Source organism: Bombyx mandarina, chromosome A1, assembly GCF_030267445.1.
Source record: "Bombyx mandarina strain Sakado chromosome A1, ASM3026744v2".
Taxonomy (NCBI): domain Eukaryota; kingdom Metazoa; phylum Arthropoda; class Insecta; order Lepidoptera; family Bombycidae; genus Bombyx; species Bombyx mandarina.
The window spans coordinates 11,907,473-11,927,242 of record NC_143234.1 but is presented as its reverse complement, the minus strand read 5'-3'; the positions used below and the strand labels follow the sequence as shown (position 1 = coordinate 11,927,242).

General features: G+C 38.3%; 1 protein-coding gene across 2 annotated transcripts in view; it reads right to left on the bottom strand.

Annotated features, from left to right (window-relative positions):
• Positions 1–10,717: 10,717 nt before the first annotated feature.
• kek5 (leucine-rich repeat, immunoglobulin-like domain-containing kekkon 5 protein) overlaps positions 10,718–19,770 on the bottom strand; it is a 248,501-nt gene continuing 239,448 nt past the window's right edge. For both annotated transcript variants that reach the window (XM_089739707.1, XM_089739708.1), the window contains 2 exons: positions 17,291–18,727; positions 10,718–16,608 (listed from right to left, as the gene is read on the bottom strand). In XM_089739707.1, coding sequence (XP_089595833.1) covers positions 15,563–16,608; positions 17,291–18,722 — 2,478 coding nt within the window. In that variant the 5' untranslated portion in view covers positions 18,723–18,727 and the 3' untranslated portion in view covers positions 10,718–15,562. The remainder of the gene's footprint in view (positions 16,609–17,290; positions 18,728–19,770) is intronic.

The following is a 19,770-nucleotide window of genomic DNA, read 5'->3' as shown; positions in this document are numbered from 1 at the left end:
ATGAATTCGTCGTTTATGTACGAAGCCAATTTATATTGTCTCTATCCTTTCATTAAGCTGAATGCCTCAAGAAAACGATTAATCATTTCCATTGACGTTAAATTTGTAATAGCGAAGCGATTTGTTTGTGATACGCTAAACAATACGGCCGTTTTAGCTCGGGCCCATAGTGTACAGTACCCGACGAAATATATCGCACATCGACCGTAGGAAAGAGATAATCGGCCAATTCCGGCTTCGTAGAGCGCTATCTCTGTCTCACATTACCCATGTGACGTTTGTAAGTCGCGACTTCGCTCTGTAAGTGCGGCAGTGTCCCGTAGTGTGAAGTCTTAATAGATGTTTCCACAGACACGCCCACTGAGTTTCTCGCCGGATCTTCTCAGTGGGTCGCGTTTCCGATCCGGTGGTAGGTTCTGCGAAGCACGGCTCTTGCTAGGGTTCGTGTAAGCAACGTCGTCAGGTTTGAGCCCCGTGAGCTCACCTACTAGTTAAGGCTACGCTGAAATAGCCTCTCAAGACTATCAACTTAGGTAGGAAAAAAAAAGATGCCGGTTAGCGTTTCGTGCGACAGAGATAACTATTAGCCAAATATCTCTTTCAGCTTTGTTCCTCTATCCCTTTCTAATGCGAACGAACGAAGAAGAAGAATGATCCGTTAGAAGATTGCGAAGACTCCACATCATGTATACGGAGAGTGTTTTCGAACACGTTATAAAATTTTACTCGATTTTCATTAGTTGTTTATATAATTAACAATAAATTGACGGTTTTGTATCGCTTTTATTATTATCTATTAATTATTTCGGAAGTTCTATCGTATGCATAAGATACTACGAGAAAACTTCTTCTGGAGGGCGAATAACAATTGTTTATCTATACTTCTATACTAATATTATAAAGAGGAAAGATTTGTTTGTTTGTTTGTTTCGAATAGGCTCCGAAACTATTGGACCGATTTGAAAAATTCTTTTTCCATTAGAAGCCGACATTGTCCCTGATGAACATAGGCTACTTTTTTCAATTTTTTTTTTTTTTTGTTTCATGTGTGTTTTAATTTTTCCGAAGCGAAGCGAGGGCGGGTCGCTAGTAATATTATAAAGAGGAAAGATTGGTTTGTTTGTTTGTACTGAATAGGCTCCGAAACTACTGAACCGATTTGAAAAATTCTTTCACTGTTTAGAAGCTACACCATTCCCGAGTGACATAGGCTATAATCTTTTTTAAAAAAAAATGGGGACCCTTACTAAAATTCCAATAATGTAACCCAAGGTGTAAAAAATTTACCTAAAATATTCTTTACATCGCATGCCCTGCGAAAACTTTTGATGATAGAATAAAATAATGCACTACGACTTTGTAGAACACATTATTACAAAAAGTGTTGCGACAGCATATGTCTAGCTATTATAGTTATGCCGCAAAGTATGTGCTCTTTTATTTTTAACAATAAAACAACGTCAAATAACGTTGAAATTTTTGTTAAAGATAAGACCCGGGCGGAGCCGGAGCGGGCCGCTAGTAGTTTTATAATAGGTTTAAGAGCACACTGAGGAGAAACAGATATTGATTTTTAGTTAAACTAATAATAATTAAGTACCCTAAAGTCCGATGATTTATTGTGAACAAGATTGTAGAGATTTTCGAAATATACGTGGTATATATAAAAAAAATATCTGTCATGTACTTATTGGCAATTTGTCAATGTTTTGTGTATTGATGATCACTTTGTTTAAGCACCTAAATCAATAAATAAACATATATAATGATATGGAGTATTTCAGAATGTTGTCTAATCTATAAGAAAACAACATTTAAAGCCCTTAATCTCTTTTAAAATTAATATTAAAAATTAAACAGTAACCAGTATTAATATATTTTACAAATCCGAACTTTTTATTTACTGAATTCACTCCGTGACACTGAAGACAAATCTTTTTTTAAAACTCAAGTTGAGTTTTAAATAATAAAGGTTTTTCTTTACATATATATGTGTACATATATACATTAATGTTGAAAGTGTGAATGTGACGCGCTCAAACATAATAGGGAGTCTCATTAAGCATGACATTCGACAAGTGATTTCGCTTGTTCAGATTTAAATTCGCAATTCCGCTCGCACCGACACGATTTGTGCCAAATCATTTGTGTTTAGGAGAGCGTTGTGTGACAAAATATAATATTACATTGCACGTAAAGGTAAAAGTTTTATGTGTTACAAATTTAAACCTTTTAATGCTGATTCTAATTGAATTTTTTACTGGTGGTAGGACCACTTGTGAGTCGGCGCGGATAGGTACCACCGCCCTGCCTATTTCTGCCGTGAAGCAGTAATGCGTTTCGGCTTGAAGGGTGGGGTAGCCGTTGTATCTACATATACTGAGACTACATAACTTGTATCTCAAGGTGGGTGGCGCGTCTACGTTGTAGATGTCTATGGGCTCCAGTAACCACTTAACACCAGGCAGTGAGCTCGTCCACTCATCTAAGCATTAAAAATAAATAAAAAATATGCAATTTCGAAAAGGGCACACCTCTGAAAATGTAAAATGTTCAGGAAATGAAAAAAAACTGATTATTTTCTAAAGCAGTGTATAATTTAAAATATTAACTTTTGAGGTACATTTTTGTGTTAATTAGCAATTGAGAATTACATTTTAGCGGCAGGTAGCGGCTTGGCTCTGTCCCCGGGATTGCTGACGTCCATGAGCGACGGTGACCACTTACCATCAGGTGGGCCGTATGCTCGTCTGCATACAATGGCAATAAAAAAATACTGGAATTATTGTCTTAAACCTTACCAGGGTCGCGTTCAATCGCTTGGCTTATAACCCTTCACCGGGAGCAATTTGTCACGGCTCCATCGTGCAACAGATGCGGAACTCATTTGAATTAATGGTGCTTTTTTTTTGTTTTTTGTTTTTGGCGTTTGAAATAGCGTCTTGATTTATTGCTCTGCGAATCAGGTTAGTAGGTCATCGGTTATTTGAATCGGAATCCCTTGTGATAGGATTAGGAAGGACACCTACTTCACCGCCCAAAAGGGGTTTGGTGACGGAAAGACGAAACGAAACTTCAGATGAAAAAGAAAGCGAAGACAATGGAATTTTTGCATCAAAAGTAAAGGAAACTAATATAGAAAATAAAAATAAGATAAAATTTTCGGCATAAAGGTTTTTTACGTATCCGTGTTTGCTTCTTTTTATGTTTTTGTTTTGGTGTTTTTTTTTTTAGGATTGAAGGATTACTGGTTGCGCAGACATGTGGGCTAGCAAAGGCTTAGCCAGGAGGGGCGGGATTTGCTACCAGCTGCCCGAGCACCTTCGAAGGAGACCTAACAACTCAAGAGCAGCTACTTCGCGAATGGATTATTTTATTTATTTATGTACACACAGAAAAAAAGACATAGTACAGAGTAATAGGAAAATTATGTACAAAGGCACTGCTTATTTCTTTAAGAAATCTCTTCCAGCAGACCTGCGAGAGGATAATGAGAATAATAATAAAAAGTGATAAGTGTGTGTAGAACAAATAACACATAACTAAAATAACAAATACAACATGAGAATTATAGTAATGCACATACACATACCAAATATTGTTAAACTTGAGTACAAAATATTATAAGTAACACAGTAACACTCATATATACGATATAGAACCATGATCATTCGGTTGATGAGAGATAAAATTGTTTGACCTTGTATTTAAAAACAGAAACAGACTTGCAAACTCGGATGTCAGCCGGCAACGAATTCCACAGTCTGACCGCGTGCACAGTAAAGGAGTGAGAATAGAAATTGGTTTTGTGGGAAGGGAATAACAAAACAGAACGTTGGTTGGACCTGCAGGGAGCATCAGGAGAACGAATGAAAGAGAATCGCTCACGTAAATATAAGGGAGAAGTGGGCTTATGTAGGATATTGAATAGGAGACATAATATTCGAGTATTCCTACGAAGGCCATTTAAGTTCTTTGCGAAAATGAGAAACATGATCGAATTTTCTGAGATTGTATATAAAACGGATACATAGATTTTGCCTCCTCTCAAGCTTGTTTGAGAGCTCCTCAGTGGCATCCAAGTAGCAGGCATCGGCGTAATCAATTATGGGTAGAATGAGAGTTTGGACGAGAGATATTTTTGTATGCTGAGGTAAGAAGCCCTGCAGACATCTCAACGAGTGCAAGACGAAGTGCACCTTCCTACTAATCTCAGCAACGTGAGAACTCCACGAAAGATGTCGATCCATAATAACACCCAGGTTTTTAACTGAATCGGTTAGAGTTATTTGAGTCCCATCCAAATAAATTGGGGGGAGTATAGGATCACTGAGTCTACTGCGCAATTGTTTACCCCCTATAATGATAGCCTGTGATTTTCCCGGATTAATGTGCAGACCGTAGGCTTTTGCCCATTCACTGATAGACTTCAGATCACTGTGGATGGATCTACCACCGGATCGGTATTGCCACCCGCTGAGAAGTTCTGGCGAGAAACACAGCGAGCCGATGCATAGGTTAGTTAGTTGCATGTCGAACTCTTTGTCGAGTTCGATGAGTACGGTTACCGGGGTCCCTAAGCCTGCTCCTAGTGTTAGAGCAGAAGACGTCTAAAGCTAAGGTTATTGGATTTGAAGGATCCGTTAGGACGTGGTTTTGGTGTCTAGAGGCTACGAAACTATAAATTTTCGATCAATTATTTTAATGAATCTTATCGTATGTTGTTCACTTGTAATTATAGAAATTTCGACATTTAGCCTCTAATGTCAGATACTGTATTCTTAAAAGCACACAGTATGGTAATTTTAAAAGTGATGAGAGCTGGTGATTTTAAAATAAAAAATGTTAGCAGTTGAGTATCCGAATGATTTTTTGCGTTTTTCTTTTGTTGATCCGACGAGTGAACAAGCTCACCAGGCCTTAAGCGTGGCTAACAGGTGCTATCGCACTCTGGCAAGATCCACTTTCACTGGTGTTGGTTGATACACTATACGAAAATATCCCGACTTCAGCTCTCTAGGAGGACGGAATATTCACGATGTCATCTCTTTGTAATCCGGTACCCACTTAACTTACCATATCAGCTGTGAGTTAATTAGCGCCTCTTAGAAATTAATAACTTTTTTCTAGCCATTCATCTGACGTTTTAAAGTATCTATATATTAATACGTGAAGCAAAAACTTTGTATCCCTTTTTACGAAAATTGCGCGGACGGAGGAGTATCAAATTTCTCACACTTATAGAGAATATGGAGAAGGAGTGCACAATGCTAAAATTTTTTTTAAATTATGCCTTAATAATACATTAAATCAATAAAAAAACATCACACACAATACCATGTATTTGACACACACACACACATATATGAACTCTTTGTTTATTGTCATTTTTTATTGCTCTAAACTTTTATTGTCTGTTATTGCAGTCTGTGGTCAAATTGAGAATAGGTTAATATTGTTTATCTTTAATATTATTTGTCTATAGTGTAGTTTTGGCGATTATAGAAGTTTAATAGTCTTTGACAATAGAACCGTAATAATGTTCAAACTTATAATTTCAATTAATTATAGTCGAATTTCGACTGCTGTGGGACCACTAGTTATTTTTAATAGGCATACATTTATTTTAAAACAAAATTAAATCCGGATTTCGTCGGGCGAAGAACGTTTGATTTCGCCATAAAACCAATAGCAACACCATGACTAAAGCGCTACAAGGCTTTACGGGGGTCACGGTGTTGACAACGAGCCATAAAACAGAGTCCTTGGACTCGAAAAAGTTTACAAGAGAAATCGGCCGCGGCACAGGGTCACCAGACAATAATCTGTTAGTCAAATTATTGTTATATTGAACAAATATATTTTTTCATAATTTTGAATAGTTTTATTAGACGTTCATTTGGTTCGATGGAAGTTAAAATATATTATATACTAGTTTATATTATATATTAGTATATACTAGTCAGGTCATAAGTATTGTCACACAGTAAAAACTTTTCTTTTAGAATGCTGGCCACAAAAAAGTTTATTGAATTCGAATTTCGAATTGTTCATGAAAATAAAAATGTATACTTTTAGAATTTTACTCATTTTTAAATATGGAGTGAACGCTTAAAGAAGACCGTGTTGCAGTTATTGCGTTGCATCGTTGCGGCTACGCGCCAATTCAAATTTTTAACATACTGTAAATTTTGAATATAACCAAAAGATTCGTTTATCGTACCATCAAACGATACAATGAAGACTCTAGTGTAGATGACAGGTCAAGAAGTGGTCGCCCTCGGTTTGTTAGGACTCCAGCAGTGATAAAAGCTGTGAAGGCGCGAATTCAAAGAAATCCCAAACGTAAGCAGAAACTGTTGGCCCTTCAGATGGGGTTAAGCAGAACCACGGTGAAAAGGGTGTTAAATGAAGACTTAGGGCTTCGGGCATATCGAAGAAAAACAGGACATCGTTTGAATGCTCGTCTAATGGACCTGAGACTGAAGAGATGCCGCGCTTTGTTGAAGCGGTACGCGGGAAAAAAATATCGGGAAATTCTTTTTTCGGATGAAAAAATTTTTACCGTAGAAGAGAGCTACAACAAACAAAATGATAAGGTGTACGCACACAGTAGTGAAGAGGCGAGCAACCGTATTCCGCGTGTCCAACGAGGTCATTTTCCATCCTCGCTCATGGTATGGTTGGGAGTTTCTTATTGGGGCTTAACAGAGGTACGTTTTTGTGAGAAAGGTGTAAAAACGAATGCAGTTGTGTATCAAAATACAGTCCTGACGAACCTTGTGGAACCTGTTTCTCATACCATGTTCAATAACAGGCACTGGGTATTCCAACAAGATTCGGCGCCAGCTCATAGAGCGAAGAGCACACAAGACTGGCTGGCGGCGCGTGAAATCGACTTCATTCGGCACGAAGACTGGCCCTCCTCCAGTCCAGATTTGAATCCGTTAGATTACAAGATGTGGCAACACTTGGAGGAAAAGGCGTGCTCAAAGCCTCATCCCAATTTGGAGTCACTCAAGACATCCTTGATTAAGGCAGCCGCCGATATTGACGTGGACTTCGTTCGTGCTGCGATAGACGACTGGCCGCGCAGGTTGAAGGCCTGTATTCAAAATCACGGAGGTCATTTTGAATAAACTTTAGTGTCATAAGAATCTATGTTTTGTTAAGTTCATTTTGGTATATGAATGGTTACATAATGAATAAACTTGTTTCAATTATTTTACATTAAACATGTGACAGAATTTATGACCTGACTAGGTATATCTCGACTACATCTTAGCACTGGATGTATTACTCCGCAGTGCGCCACATTGAATGATTCTCAGACACACTCTCTCTTTGTTTTTTTTATTTATTTTATTGCTTAGGTGGTTGGACGATCTCACGGCCTATCTGGTGTTAAGTGGTTACTGGAGCCCATAGACATCTAAAACGTAAATGCCGCCACCCACCTTGAGATATATGTAAGTTACCTACCCGTGTGGTACCTACCCGTCACAAGAGGTCCTACCACCAGTAATTACTCTCCTATTCACTCTTACTAACGACGGAAGTTTGAAAATTCCTAATTGATTAGCAACAGCACAATTTGACCACCTTTGACGACCACACTATGAATACTAAGACTACAAGACTAAAAGATTTACTAAAAGTTCTGGATCACAAAAAAAATGATCAAGTCAAAATATACCAGAACAAATAAATATGGGTAAGACTGTACAAACAATGGCGACTCCAAATAAAGAAACTGTGTCATCTAAAATAGAAGAGACTGAAATCACGAGAGAATACATACATTCAACACTCCTTGAAGTTGAACAAAAATTGATGAAGAATATCTTTCCTAAACACACAGTGAAGGTCAGGATAAAACTCAAAATGATAAGGCTAGTGCTGAAAAAGTTGCAATGGGCTTCTGCATATCGAACTCTCAAAATATATCTAGTAAACTGTCGATTTTTGTAAACCAATTCAAACGAAACAAATATATGCACAAATTGTTATCGCAATGTTATCTGAACGCACCATTGAGAATCGTATGCAAATTGAATCCGCCATTACAGAGTAATGGCGAATGCAAAGCTAAACAAACATCTCTGTCGCTAATTTTTATAGTGTTACATATAACATATCGTGACTTTTTTTTTTGTTTAAATGATTGGACAAGCTCACGGCCCACCTGATGTTAAGTGGTTACTGGAGCCAATAGATATCTACAACGTAAATACCGCGACCCACCTTTAGACATGAGTTGTCTCACTTTTAACAGTACAACGGCTGCCCCGCCCTTCAAACCGAAACGCATTACTGCCTCACGGTAGTTATAGGCAGAGTAGTGGTACCTACCCGTGCGGACTCACACGACCTACCACTAGTAATTACGCAAATTATAATTTTGCAGGTTAGATTTTTTTACACGATGTTATTCCTTCACCGTGGAAGTCAATCGTGAACATTAGATTGTTAAGTGAATGAAAATAGGATAGTAAATCTAATGTTTTGTGTTGTGTTTTAACTTTTTGTTTTGTGTTGTCACACCCTTTATTTTGTAGATAGCCGTTAGTCCAATGCAACTGTGACTTTGACCTAGGGAACTGGGTTCTTCTAAGCTAAGCCACGCATAGAGTGCGAGTTCAGCAACCCTAAAGAACACAAGTTATATACAATACAGACGCAGAGTACATAATGTTAATATTAATTTAAATCTCCTGCTTCCAAATTAGCCGGCATATAAATACCGTCGGTCTGCCAACCCTGGTCCCTCCATTCAGAATGGCTCCATTGTTATTTTACAGCCCAATTTTTCACGATCAAATAACTTTTTCAGTTTTTTTTTTAGTTGGTCGTTCGTTGAATTTTTTTTTTATCGATGAAATAATACAACTTTTTGTTTCGTCGGAAAGAGAATATTTTGACGAGTTTCGGATTGCTTCTGAAGCGATTCGATCGGGTTTTGTGATCTAATTTAAAGTTTAAACGACATGTAAATTGCATTAATAATTTTTATTTTATTTTTTTATTGCTTAGATGGATGGACGAGCTCACATCCCACCAGATGTTAAGTGGTTACTGGAGCCCATAGACATCTACAACGTAAATGCGCCATCCACCTCGAGATATAAGTTCTAAGGTCTCAGTATAGTTACAACGGTTACCCAACCCTTCGAACCGAAACGCATTACTGCTTCACGGCGGAGATAGGCGGGGTTGTGGTACCTACCCGTGCGGACTCCCAATAGGTCCTACCACCAGTGAAATAGTAATTATTATTAGAATAATTATTATTAGTTTATTGTATAAAAATGTTGTTTGTTTATCGGATCATTAGTAACTATTCAGAAATATAATCATTAATTGATTGTAATGAGATAAGTATTGGGGATATCAAAATATCTAACTTCAATCCAAATATGAATAACTTGAGGTAGCGTGACCATCATTTATTTTTGCTATTGTTAGTTGTTAAGTGGGCAGGCACCTCTATCCTGCAAATTTGCTCTAGCAGCCATGCATCTTTTTATTTTTTTATAGCTTTGCTGGGTGGACGAGGCCCACCCGGTGTTAAGTTGTAACCTGAGCCCATAAACATTAATGACGTAAATGGCGCCACCCGTCTTAAGACATGAGTTTTAAGTCTGTTTTTAGTACAATATTTGCTCCTTTCTTCAAACCGAAACGCTCTACTTATATTAATCTTTCACGGCAGAAATAGGCAGAGCAGTGGTACCTACACACTTGAGCTCATAGAAGCCCTACCAATAGTAAAAATCTCAGCATTTTGGCCATTATTACACTGATATTTTAAGTCACGATATCTGCTTACCTAAATGTGAACTCCATAGTAGTTCAAATTGTAATTAAATTTAGCTTTAGCTTTATTTTAGCTTGGACTTCGTCATATCAATGGCTCCATTAGTGGAATAAAAAATACTTTGCTAATTGAGGAAGACGGCAGAGACTGATGTCAGCATTTTCCAATCTTCAAACCTTAAGGCAAGGTTGAGAAGTCCTTTGCGACAGGCGACCGATTATCTGAGCCCTGTGCGTACTGTTACAGACTCCCCATGTTAGTTAAAGAGATGTTACATCCTTTTTAATAACCACTGATGCTGAGTAAGCATAGTAAGAAATCACTTAGTAATAGTTACCGACTGAGAGTCAGTCAGTCGTATTTGATCACCCATCGGGAGCGGTCTTAGACAATATCTCCTTTCTGCCAATCTCTATAATTCAGTTGTTCGTGTGATTGAATCAATAAAAGTGAAATCTCTTCTTCAAAATATTTTTGAAGTGAAAACTTCTTTAGAATCGTTGTGATTTCAAACCGGATGCAACGGAAAAAACGACAGGTAAGAGACAAATACAAAAATGAGACAGAAATCTACATACTATTTAATACAGCGCCATCTGTGAGATTTTTTAATACTAACGTGTGTATGAAAGCTCTTGTAGTAAATTTTAATTTAGGATTATACGTGAAATTAAAATATCAATTCACAGAGGGCGCTACCTTACAATTATTTACTAATGACAAAATTTTACATATACTTAAGACGTTTAGGATAATTGTATTTTAATTTTGGAAGGTTTCACTTCTACCACGTGTGAATTGCACACATGTATTTTTTTTTAAAAACCTAATCGTGAGACCCCGCGTAACAGTACGTAACCTGCGTGCATCTTCGGTGGAAATCAAAATAAAACAACAACATACTGAAATATAGCTTTTAATATAATGTCTGTATTTACATAGCTCCTTATAAACTATATAAAATTGGTTTGCCTACAGTAAACGTTGTATAAATATTACGTACGCTGTACATTCTCGTGATCGGATAAAAAAAAAGACTTTTACATTAATTAAAACAGCTTTAATGAGAGCTAAACTTTGAGCGCAATCGCAAACGAGCCTCTTCAACACAAGTCTCATAGAGCACTTTATTAAAACAGCTTAAAGCACGTATGTGACACTGCATACATATACCCATTTGGAATTGAAGAAGTGTTTGGTTAAACTAATGCGATATGACCGAGATTATTATCTTCGGTTTTCATGTGGTATATAATGTTGAATCCTTTGACTTAGGATGGGTAATAAATACTAAATGGGTAATAAAAACCTACATATAAGAATGTCACAAGATTGAGGCTACAAGAGTAGCTATTATTTTTTAGGGGGTCGAACCTCCTAAGAGGTATCCACGCCTAGGGGGCATTCGGGGTACATGGAACTTGACAGTCTGCAGATGTTAGGACCAGACCGCGGCTCAAGGATATTTTAAGGTCCTACCGCACCAAACGGCTCTACGGAGTAGCTGTCGCAACCTCCCTCACAGCCAAGGAAATGTTCGGACTGGGATTTAAAAAGTAGGTATTTATTTAGGACTACGGTATGATTAATGGAGAATTGTCACAAGTTCAAAAATCGGCACTCGATACTGAAAAACAAAAGAAGGCATTATTTTTTAAAACTAGTAGACTTTTTAATCTCACGTTTAAACAAAGTTTAGCTCTTTCAGATGAAGTTGATTATAAAACTCATTAACTTAATGAACATTGTAGTACGTATAAAGTCTTAATTCATTATTACAAAATAAATGTACAAGAATTCCTTTAATACATGGAATATTTAGCAATGAAATTCTGTTAACATTTCAACGTATGTCGCTTATTTATGATCTTTACATTCAAAATCCAAATGTAAATAAATAAGTTGTAAAAAAAATTACAGAATGAAGTTCGTGTTTAACATTACTAATAGAAACTGAATGTAATAGTCTAATTTTAACATCGGCCAAGATCTGTTATATATGGGAGACGAGCGAGTAGATCATCAGATAGTCTTCTCGCATTAAAACTGTATAATCTCAAAACTTACTAATTTTACAGGAGAGTGTTTTAAGGGTTTAACATGTGATATTTTTAAAATCGTCTATGGAACTATATTTTTTTATTTTTTACCCGTTACATTATCTGTCTTTTAAAGTAAGATAAAATGATGTATTAATTTTGTTAATTGTAGTCAAAATATAAGTAAACTAAAAAAATATATGAAACTGCGCTCTTTTGACAGTATTTATGAGAAAAATACTGGTGATACCAAATGATTCCGCATATTAACTCAATTTCGAATTTTTTTTATCACTTTTAATGCGAGAAGACGAGATGATATTCAGACTGTAGACCGCGGAAAGGCACCTCGGATGAGCACCAAAGAATTTCATACTCCGCATTCATCCAAATCCGACTGGTCCGACCAAAACCGCTCCACTCTGGATACCACAGTCTACGATGCCATACACACCGCCGAGAACAGAGGAAGATGGCGAAACATCATCTAGAGAAGGATACTAGGAGGAGATGGTCACGACCCTCAGACATGAGGAATGCGAGGGAAGTGGAGGTTCATCCAAATATAAATACCCATGGAAATGTTTTTAACATCAAGCCACCTCTGGTGTTTTGAGAATATTGGTTTTCTGAATCGATAGGATATCAGATATAGATATGTTTATCCAATAGATATAGGTATGTTCCAGAATTAATATGCCGTCGTTATTAAGGACATTTCTTTATTAAAAGCGGCGCGTCGGTAGACCGGTACACGCGTTGGGAGGACGACATTAGAAAAGTTGCTGGACCACACTGGATTTATGTCGCCAGAGACAAAACAAAATGGAAATCTTTGGAGGAGGCCTTTATATACTAAATACACTAAAAAAATATTATGTAATTGCATGGAATAAAGGCCTTTTTTATTTTATTTTATTAAAGACATTACTGAATCAGCGAACCTAATATTTAGTATTTAATGAGTGCGGCAAGGAACCGACTGATGCTTTCGAAGTTAATAGGTCTTAACGATTCTCCTACTCAAGGCACTGCTGGAGTTGTAGTAGGCTATTGTTGCGAAGAAAACATTAACATAGCTGCCCTGTTGTGGAATTTATCGCCTATCAAAGTTAACTGACAAAAATGTAAATGCCACAGCTCAGCTTGAGACAACATCGCGTTCTTAACTACACAGTCTTAATAGCAAGTGTTTCGCGTTTCAGACAACATCTGCTCACAACCTAAGGATATTTGTACCGACCCGCTCAGGGTCTCCCACTACTTGAACTCCCAACTTCATTGAATATAGATTTCGCTTATTTATATTCTCAAAGCCGACGTACCTCGTTCAATTAGCTAAGTACTATTGGTTAGCCAATTCAAGTGTCTTCATGGCCGATGTGAAATTTAGACTGTATTCCCCTAAACGTCACATTTAATATAATCAAAAAGTGACATGTAATTTCTAACCTCTGTTAAAACTAGGCTTTAAACTACATAATCATATGAGGTCGTCAGCACCAAAGTGACCTAACCCACTTTTCATATTCGTGCTTAGATAATGCAATTTATTTAAAACATGATAATTTTTTATGCAAAACCGGCCTATCCCTAGTTTGACCCATAGATAAATAGATGGATTTGTAAAAACTTATTTTGGCGCGTATTGTTTTTGCCAACGAAGCAGTGTAAAAGTAAATTCAAATCTCATTATTTCCATACTAACTATGATAAGCTTAGTCTACTTTTGCGCTGACGGCCTCATATAGCTTTAGGAACTGTCTTAGCGAGTAAACAAACTCAATGTTGCGCGGAAAATATAATGTCGCCACGGTTGTTTGTAGAGAAACGACTATACATTAGTTATTATTTTTAGTCGTAATAATTTAACTTAAGCACTGGTTCTGTGATACTCAAACAGTTTTAGTATGAACAGTGAAACTCTTAAGAAATCTTACGAACTGGATTGAATCGGAAGCTCTGAGGGTGACGATAGCATCGTGGTAATATAATCACCCTTGAGACATTCGAGTTAATTTGTTCATGAATGTTTAACATTTCGGAGTAATTACTATTTGCCCGGTGACCGCAAATAAATGTTTATTATGAATTCTATTTACTTGATTTATGTAGCTGAATTAAAAAAATTCGTTGTGAGTTTCTCGATTCAATTTCCATTTGGTCTATAGGTGTATCATTACTAATTTAGCTGGGCTGTTTTGCAGGAATATTGTATCGGTCACATAGTATAATGTTAGTGGTGGAATGTCATTGGGAGGTATTTGTAAAGCATGATTTTAGGGTCTAACAAATGATCGTCGCCGGGTTTGATCAAAACTAACCTATCGATTTAATGTATGTACTATCACTGAGTCAACGCCCTTAAATCCCAGAAAAACATGAATTTCCCGAAAAGCGTGACGTATTATCGCCTATCCCATTCGCACTAAGCCGGGGAATGTGATGTGCAAACGAGACGAGTTTTGTAACTGTTTGTTATAAGAGAATATTTAGATTTTACTGATTTAATTTTTAACGAAACAGAAAAGCGATGGAACTAAAATCAAAATAACTTAGGATAAACGAAAGTTAATAGTTTTAGTGCGTCATTTGTTTCGAACAAAACGCTACCACTGAGTCTCTTAAAACACTACAGTAAGATCATGTTGAATTATTTTACTGAAATAATAACGCTTTGATCTAACTATTGACGTAACCAATGGTTAAAAAGCGATTATATTTCGGTACCAAAGAGGTTAAATATGTTTTGAACCTAACGAATGCGAGCGATAATGCACGGTATTACTAACGCGATCCATTACTGATGCTTTTCGTATTACACGCAATGTACGACAACTAAAATTGAGTTGAAGGGCGAGGTTAACGACCTCTCGCGTCTCGGGGCTCCAGTTTACTTTGCTTTAGATTGCGGTTCACGAAATATCCTAAAAAACGGAAATGAATAGTGTTTGGTAAAATAATTCATAATTCCCCTTTCAGTTTCAACAATAGCCATTTGGTTATAACTTGACATTTTGACCGTGATCACTATTGAGTACGGCTTAAGAAATGTCTTATATTTGAAATCATAATGTTTGTGACTCCAGTATCGAACCCGCGATGTAAAGATTGAGGCACAGTACAGTACCGCCGAGTCAGGAGCGCATACAATTCACTTTGTATAACACTAACTAATAATCATTAAAAATCGTGTTTTTATCATAAAAATGAAGTCCATTTTACTTCTTGGGCCAGCGAAACGTCCAAGATATTTAATTTTGTGAGCAAAAAAAACCTTTACAATGTAGATTTGTAAAACTAAATTTTGATTGCGCTTATAAATGAACGCTCGAGGGAATGTCGAAATAAAATTGCTCGATAAAAAAATCAGTCTTAAAACAGAATAAAATTTCAAAAAAACAGTGCAAGTCATAGTTAGCTACCAAAGTAATAAACAAGTACAAATAAATACTAAATACAAATAAAAAAAGTCATTACAATTAAAAATGGTCCGTAAACTTTACTGGATAAGGTATAAAATCTATGAATAGTTTATGTACACCTGAGCACCTTACGTCACTTGATTGCACGCTACTCATTGTCAGTTGTCACTTCGATTCGATTCTCGATCACTTTCACAACACTATCATTCTTCGTTTATTTAGAAGTTAGTTGTTATCACTAAAAGCTCATTGGCACTTTGGTAAGCTAAGAGTATTTTTAACTACACTTCCGTTCCGTCTTCGCCTTCATCTTCGAATAAGGGCTCGCTTGTGTTTACTTCGGGGTTTAGCTTCTTTTTCGGCTTTGGTGGAGGTCTGGGTGGGATCTTCCCGCTCCTGCCCAGGGTTCCAGATTGGTTCATGGATATGTTACCCTCGTTCTTCTTAATTTCTTCCTTGGAGGGTGATCTAAGTTCGTCCTTATTGGGGTCAACTGGAGGTCGTCTTAAAGACCCGGTCTCGGGTTTTCCTTTTCGGTTCGGGGTGTCTGTTGGTGCGTCATTAAACAAAGCTTTCCTTGGTTCAGTTTGAGGGGTCGAAGTGTTCTTTGCAGTCCAACTCATTCTGTTTATAGGCTCCTGCGGTCCTGGTGTTGATAGCTGAGAGCTGATACTGTTCCGAGGGTTATGTTGTGGAGGGACCGGGGATGGGGCTGGTTCTTGTTCTTCGATCGGAGCATAGTATACTGGATGGGGAGTTTGATAGCTGGTCGGTGTGGCTGGCAATGGCCTGTTCCGCATAGGAGAAAACTGGCTTTCTAAGCCGGCTTTATTCAAAGATAGTACGGAACTTCCGTCAGCTGTTGTTCTTAAACCCAAGTTATCATACAAAGGCTCTTGAGCCTCCGAACTGGGTAGGATTTGGGTACTCGCAGTGCTGGACCAACTGGGTACTCTAGGTCTTCTGGGTATCGTAACGTAGCCTTGTCGAGGGGTCACCACTGGGGAAGTGATCGGAGCAGTAAACGGTGATTGAGATCGTGAGTACGGTAAAGTTCTAAACATGTTCGGGTTTGGCGTTATGCCGTATATCGGTGAATGGATGGGGCTGACCGGGTTGAGTTGGTGGGGAGGCAGCCTTGTAGTATCAGGGACAGTTGAGGCGTTGCTCGCAGCTGGCGAAATTTGCGCGGCTCTCGGTGGGAAAGACAGCAGATCAGGGGGGTAAGCTCGGCCATCAGTCCGGCCGTACTCCACGTTCAGTGCATCTTGAGATCGTTTCATCAAATGGTCGTAGCCCAGCGACCGCTTTTCGTCTTCGTTGTGTGCTGTAAAACAAATACAGCGCTTAACAATCGATCCACTTAAAATAACTACACTAGAAAGTATTACATTCTCTAGTGTGTTACTTTTACATTTATTGATCTGTTGAAAGAGTCCTACAAATAATATGTCTGTGAACTTGTCGTTTTACATTACTGACCATTCACAATGGTAATTTATGTATGGCTGGCAATTGATTCTAATTATATTTGTACTTTTTTCATCAATATGAACATGATACAGTTTTGGAATACGAGTTCCGTCGTGGCAGCAATGTTGCACAAACGGCTGGCATTAATGACGTGTAAGCATCATATCAGACGTCTTAAGCATCAGATAGTCCAAAGATGAGCGGTGGGGTTTATGTGAACTCACTGTCGTATAACGCAATGTAAAAGACATTTTTTACTAATGGTAGGACGTCTTGTGAGTCCGCACGGGTAGGTACCACCACCCCGCCTATTTCTGCCGTGAAGCAGTAATGCGTTTCGGTTTGAAGGGTTGGGCAGCCGTTGTAACTATACTTGAGACCTTAGAACTTACATCTCAAGGTGGGTGACGCATTTACGTTATAGATGTCTATGGGTCCCAGTAACCACTTAACACCAGGTGGGCTGTGAGCTCGTCGACCAATCTAAGCAATAAAAAAACATTATTATGGCCATTCATTTAAATAAAAACACTTACCAAACACAGAATCATTGTCCAGCAATGTTTTATTCAACTCAGACATCTCAGTACCACTGGTGATTGAAGGTGGAACGTCGTAGCGTCTCGGAGGTTTCGTCACTGGATTCACAGCTGTTATCAAACTCTTCTCCATTTCAGGTATAACAGAACCTTCGATGAGTGCTTCCCCGTTAGTGTTCTCCGCTTTCTTATCAGTAGTCCTTCTTCTACAGCAGCAGTAACACAGTATGACGAGGATGATTAGTATGATGGCTGCAGTGCATGATACTCCGATAAGAACTGGCATCATGTTATTGTTCATGCCGGTCGGAACAATCACGCCCGGCGGAGTCTGGACCACAGCTAGAGTTACGCTCCTCTCTTCTACTCCGCCCGGGTTTTTGGCAACACACAGATACTCTCCATTGTCAGTTGTACCCACATTCGTTATTGTCAAATTCACCCACTCGGTGTTCTCGCCTTTACTTTGCGAGATGTAGTATTTTATTTCCCCTTCGTATCGGTACGTGCTGTCAATGATTTGTGCGTTCAACACCCAGTTGACTTCTGGTAATGGATTCCCGTTGACATGACAAGCTAAGGTGATGTTGTTGTCTGCTGATCTCAGAGTGGTACTCGTCGACGGGTACACAATACTGGGTCTGCATGCGAAATCGTTGGTGTCGAGTTCTTTCCACGTTTTCCCATGTACCTTCGGAGGATCAGCGCAGTAAACGTTTGAAGTGTATAACTTCTTGCTGATGACCCAGTTTCTGAACGGTTGTAGGTAGCAATCGCAACGCCAAGGGTTGTCTTGCACGTCCAGGTTAGACAAGGAGCTGATGCCTTCTAACGTGTCACCTTTCAAGTATTCCAGCTTATTGCTATCTAGCCTCAAGAAGTTGAGTTTTGGGATGTTAACGAAAGTTTTCATTCCGATGTGTACTATTCTGTTGTTGCTCAGATCGACTTTCTGCAGATAGGCCAAGTTGCTAAACAATCCGTCGTCTAATTTCTCTATTTTGTTGTCGTTGAGTAGGATCCATCGTATTTTCGGGGTCTCCTTGAAGAGGTCCGGGTGTAGTGACTTGAGGTCGTTCTTTGATAAGTCCAATTCGATCATGATTCCGAGGCCGAAGAAGCCGCTCCTCTGTATCGTTTGCAGTTTGCATTCACTCAGCGTCAGCTTCCAGAGGTTTATGAGACCGACGTCGTGGAAGGCGTGTATTGTTATTTCGTACACGTCGTTGCCGGTTAGGTTCAGTTTCTGTATATCCGAGCTTAAAGTTTTCGGGATCGCATCGAAGTGGCCATGGGAACAGTCCGCCTGCTTGTCGCCGCCAGCCCAGCTGCATTTGCATTGCTCCGGACAGTTGTTCGTGAAGTCTGCAGTTATCGTTACGAAGAGTATGTTGAGTATGATAATCCTGCGAATCGTTCGGTCTCCCATTGTGCCTGGAATAAAAAAATATACCCTTGAGTACATGACCGGCACAACAGACGCAATGCAAGTTTATTGACCAAAAATAGACATGACCCGGCGCTTGTTTCATGGCGTCGGGAATGCAGCGGGAATTATTTTATGTGCTTTAAATAACTATGCCGCAGTTTACAAATGCATTTTATCAACAGTCTTTAAATCTAACTTTGGCCAGATAGTAAAAAGGAATTGCATTTTTATTGACGACCGCACAAACACATCAACGCACCATTGTGTAACGTTCACATCTCGATGTGTGCTATGATTTATTTGATGGCTCCATAAATGAGGAGTTGTTGATTGACCTTTTTAGAAATAAACACTTTGATGGTATATATAGAAGAGGTAGACCTAAGAAAGAATGAATGGATTGCGTGAAAGACGATATGTGTAAGAGGGGAGTGAGCGAAGAAATGGTATATGATAGAAGAGTATGGAAAGAGAAAACACCCCGACCCCATGTGATTGGGAGAAGAACAGGAGAATGATGATGATGATGATAGGCAACGATGTAGTCAGTTACTGGCATATGCTGATTTTCTTTTCAATATTTATTCTGGAATGGTAGTGAGCATTTTAAGGAAAGCTCTCGACTTTGCCCTTTACATTGTTGATGTCCATGCGCGACGATGACCACTTACCAATAAATAGGTCGTGAGTTCGCTTTTTTAAAAATATTTTTATTGCTTAGAGGGGTGGACGAGCTCATAGCCCACCTGGTGTTAACCTGTAATTACGCAAATTATAATTTTGCGGGTTTGATTTTATTAACGTGTTTAAATTGTTATTTATTAATTCAATAGTGGTCTAAAAATAAAGAGATTTAAGTTAGATCACCTACATATAGCTTACTAAGTTTGACTTGTCGATCATATTTGCGTCTACAATTGAATACTGTTGTCAAATTGTGAGACTGATTGAATTGGCGGTTGATTATTGGTATATTTACAGTTTTTATTTTATTTTGTAGTTAATGCAACACGCGGTAGGCAGCGGCTTGGCTTTGCTCCTGGCATTA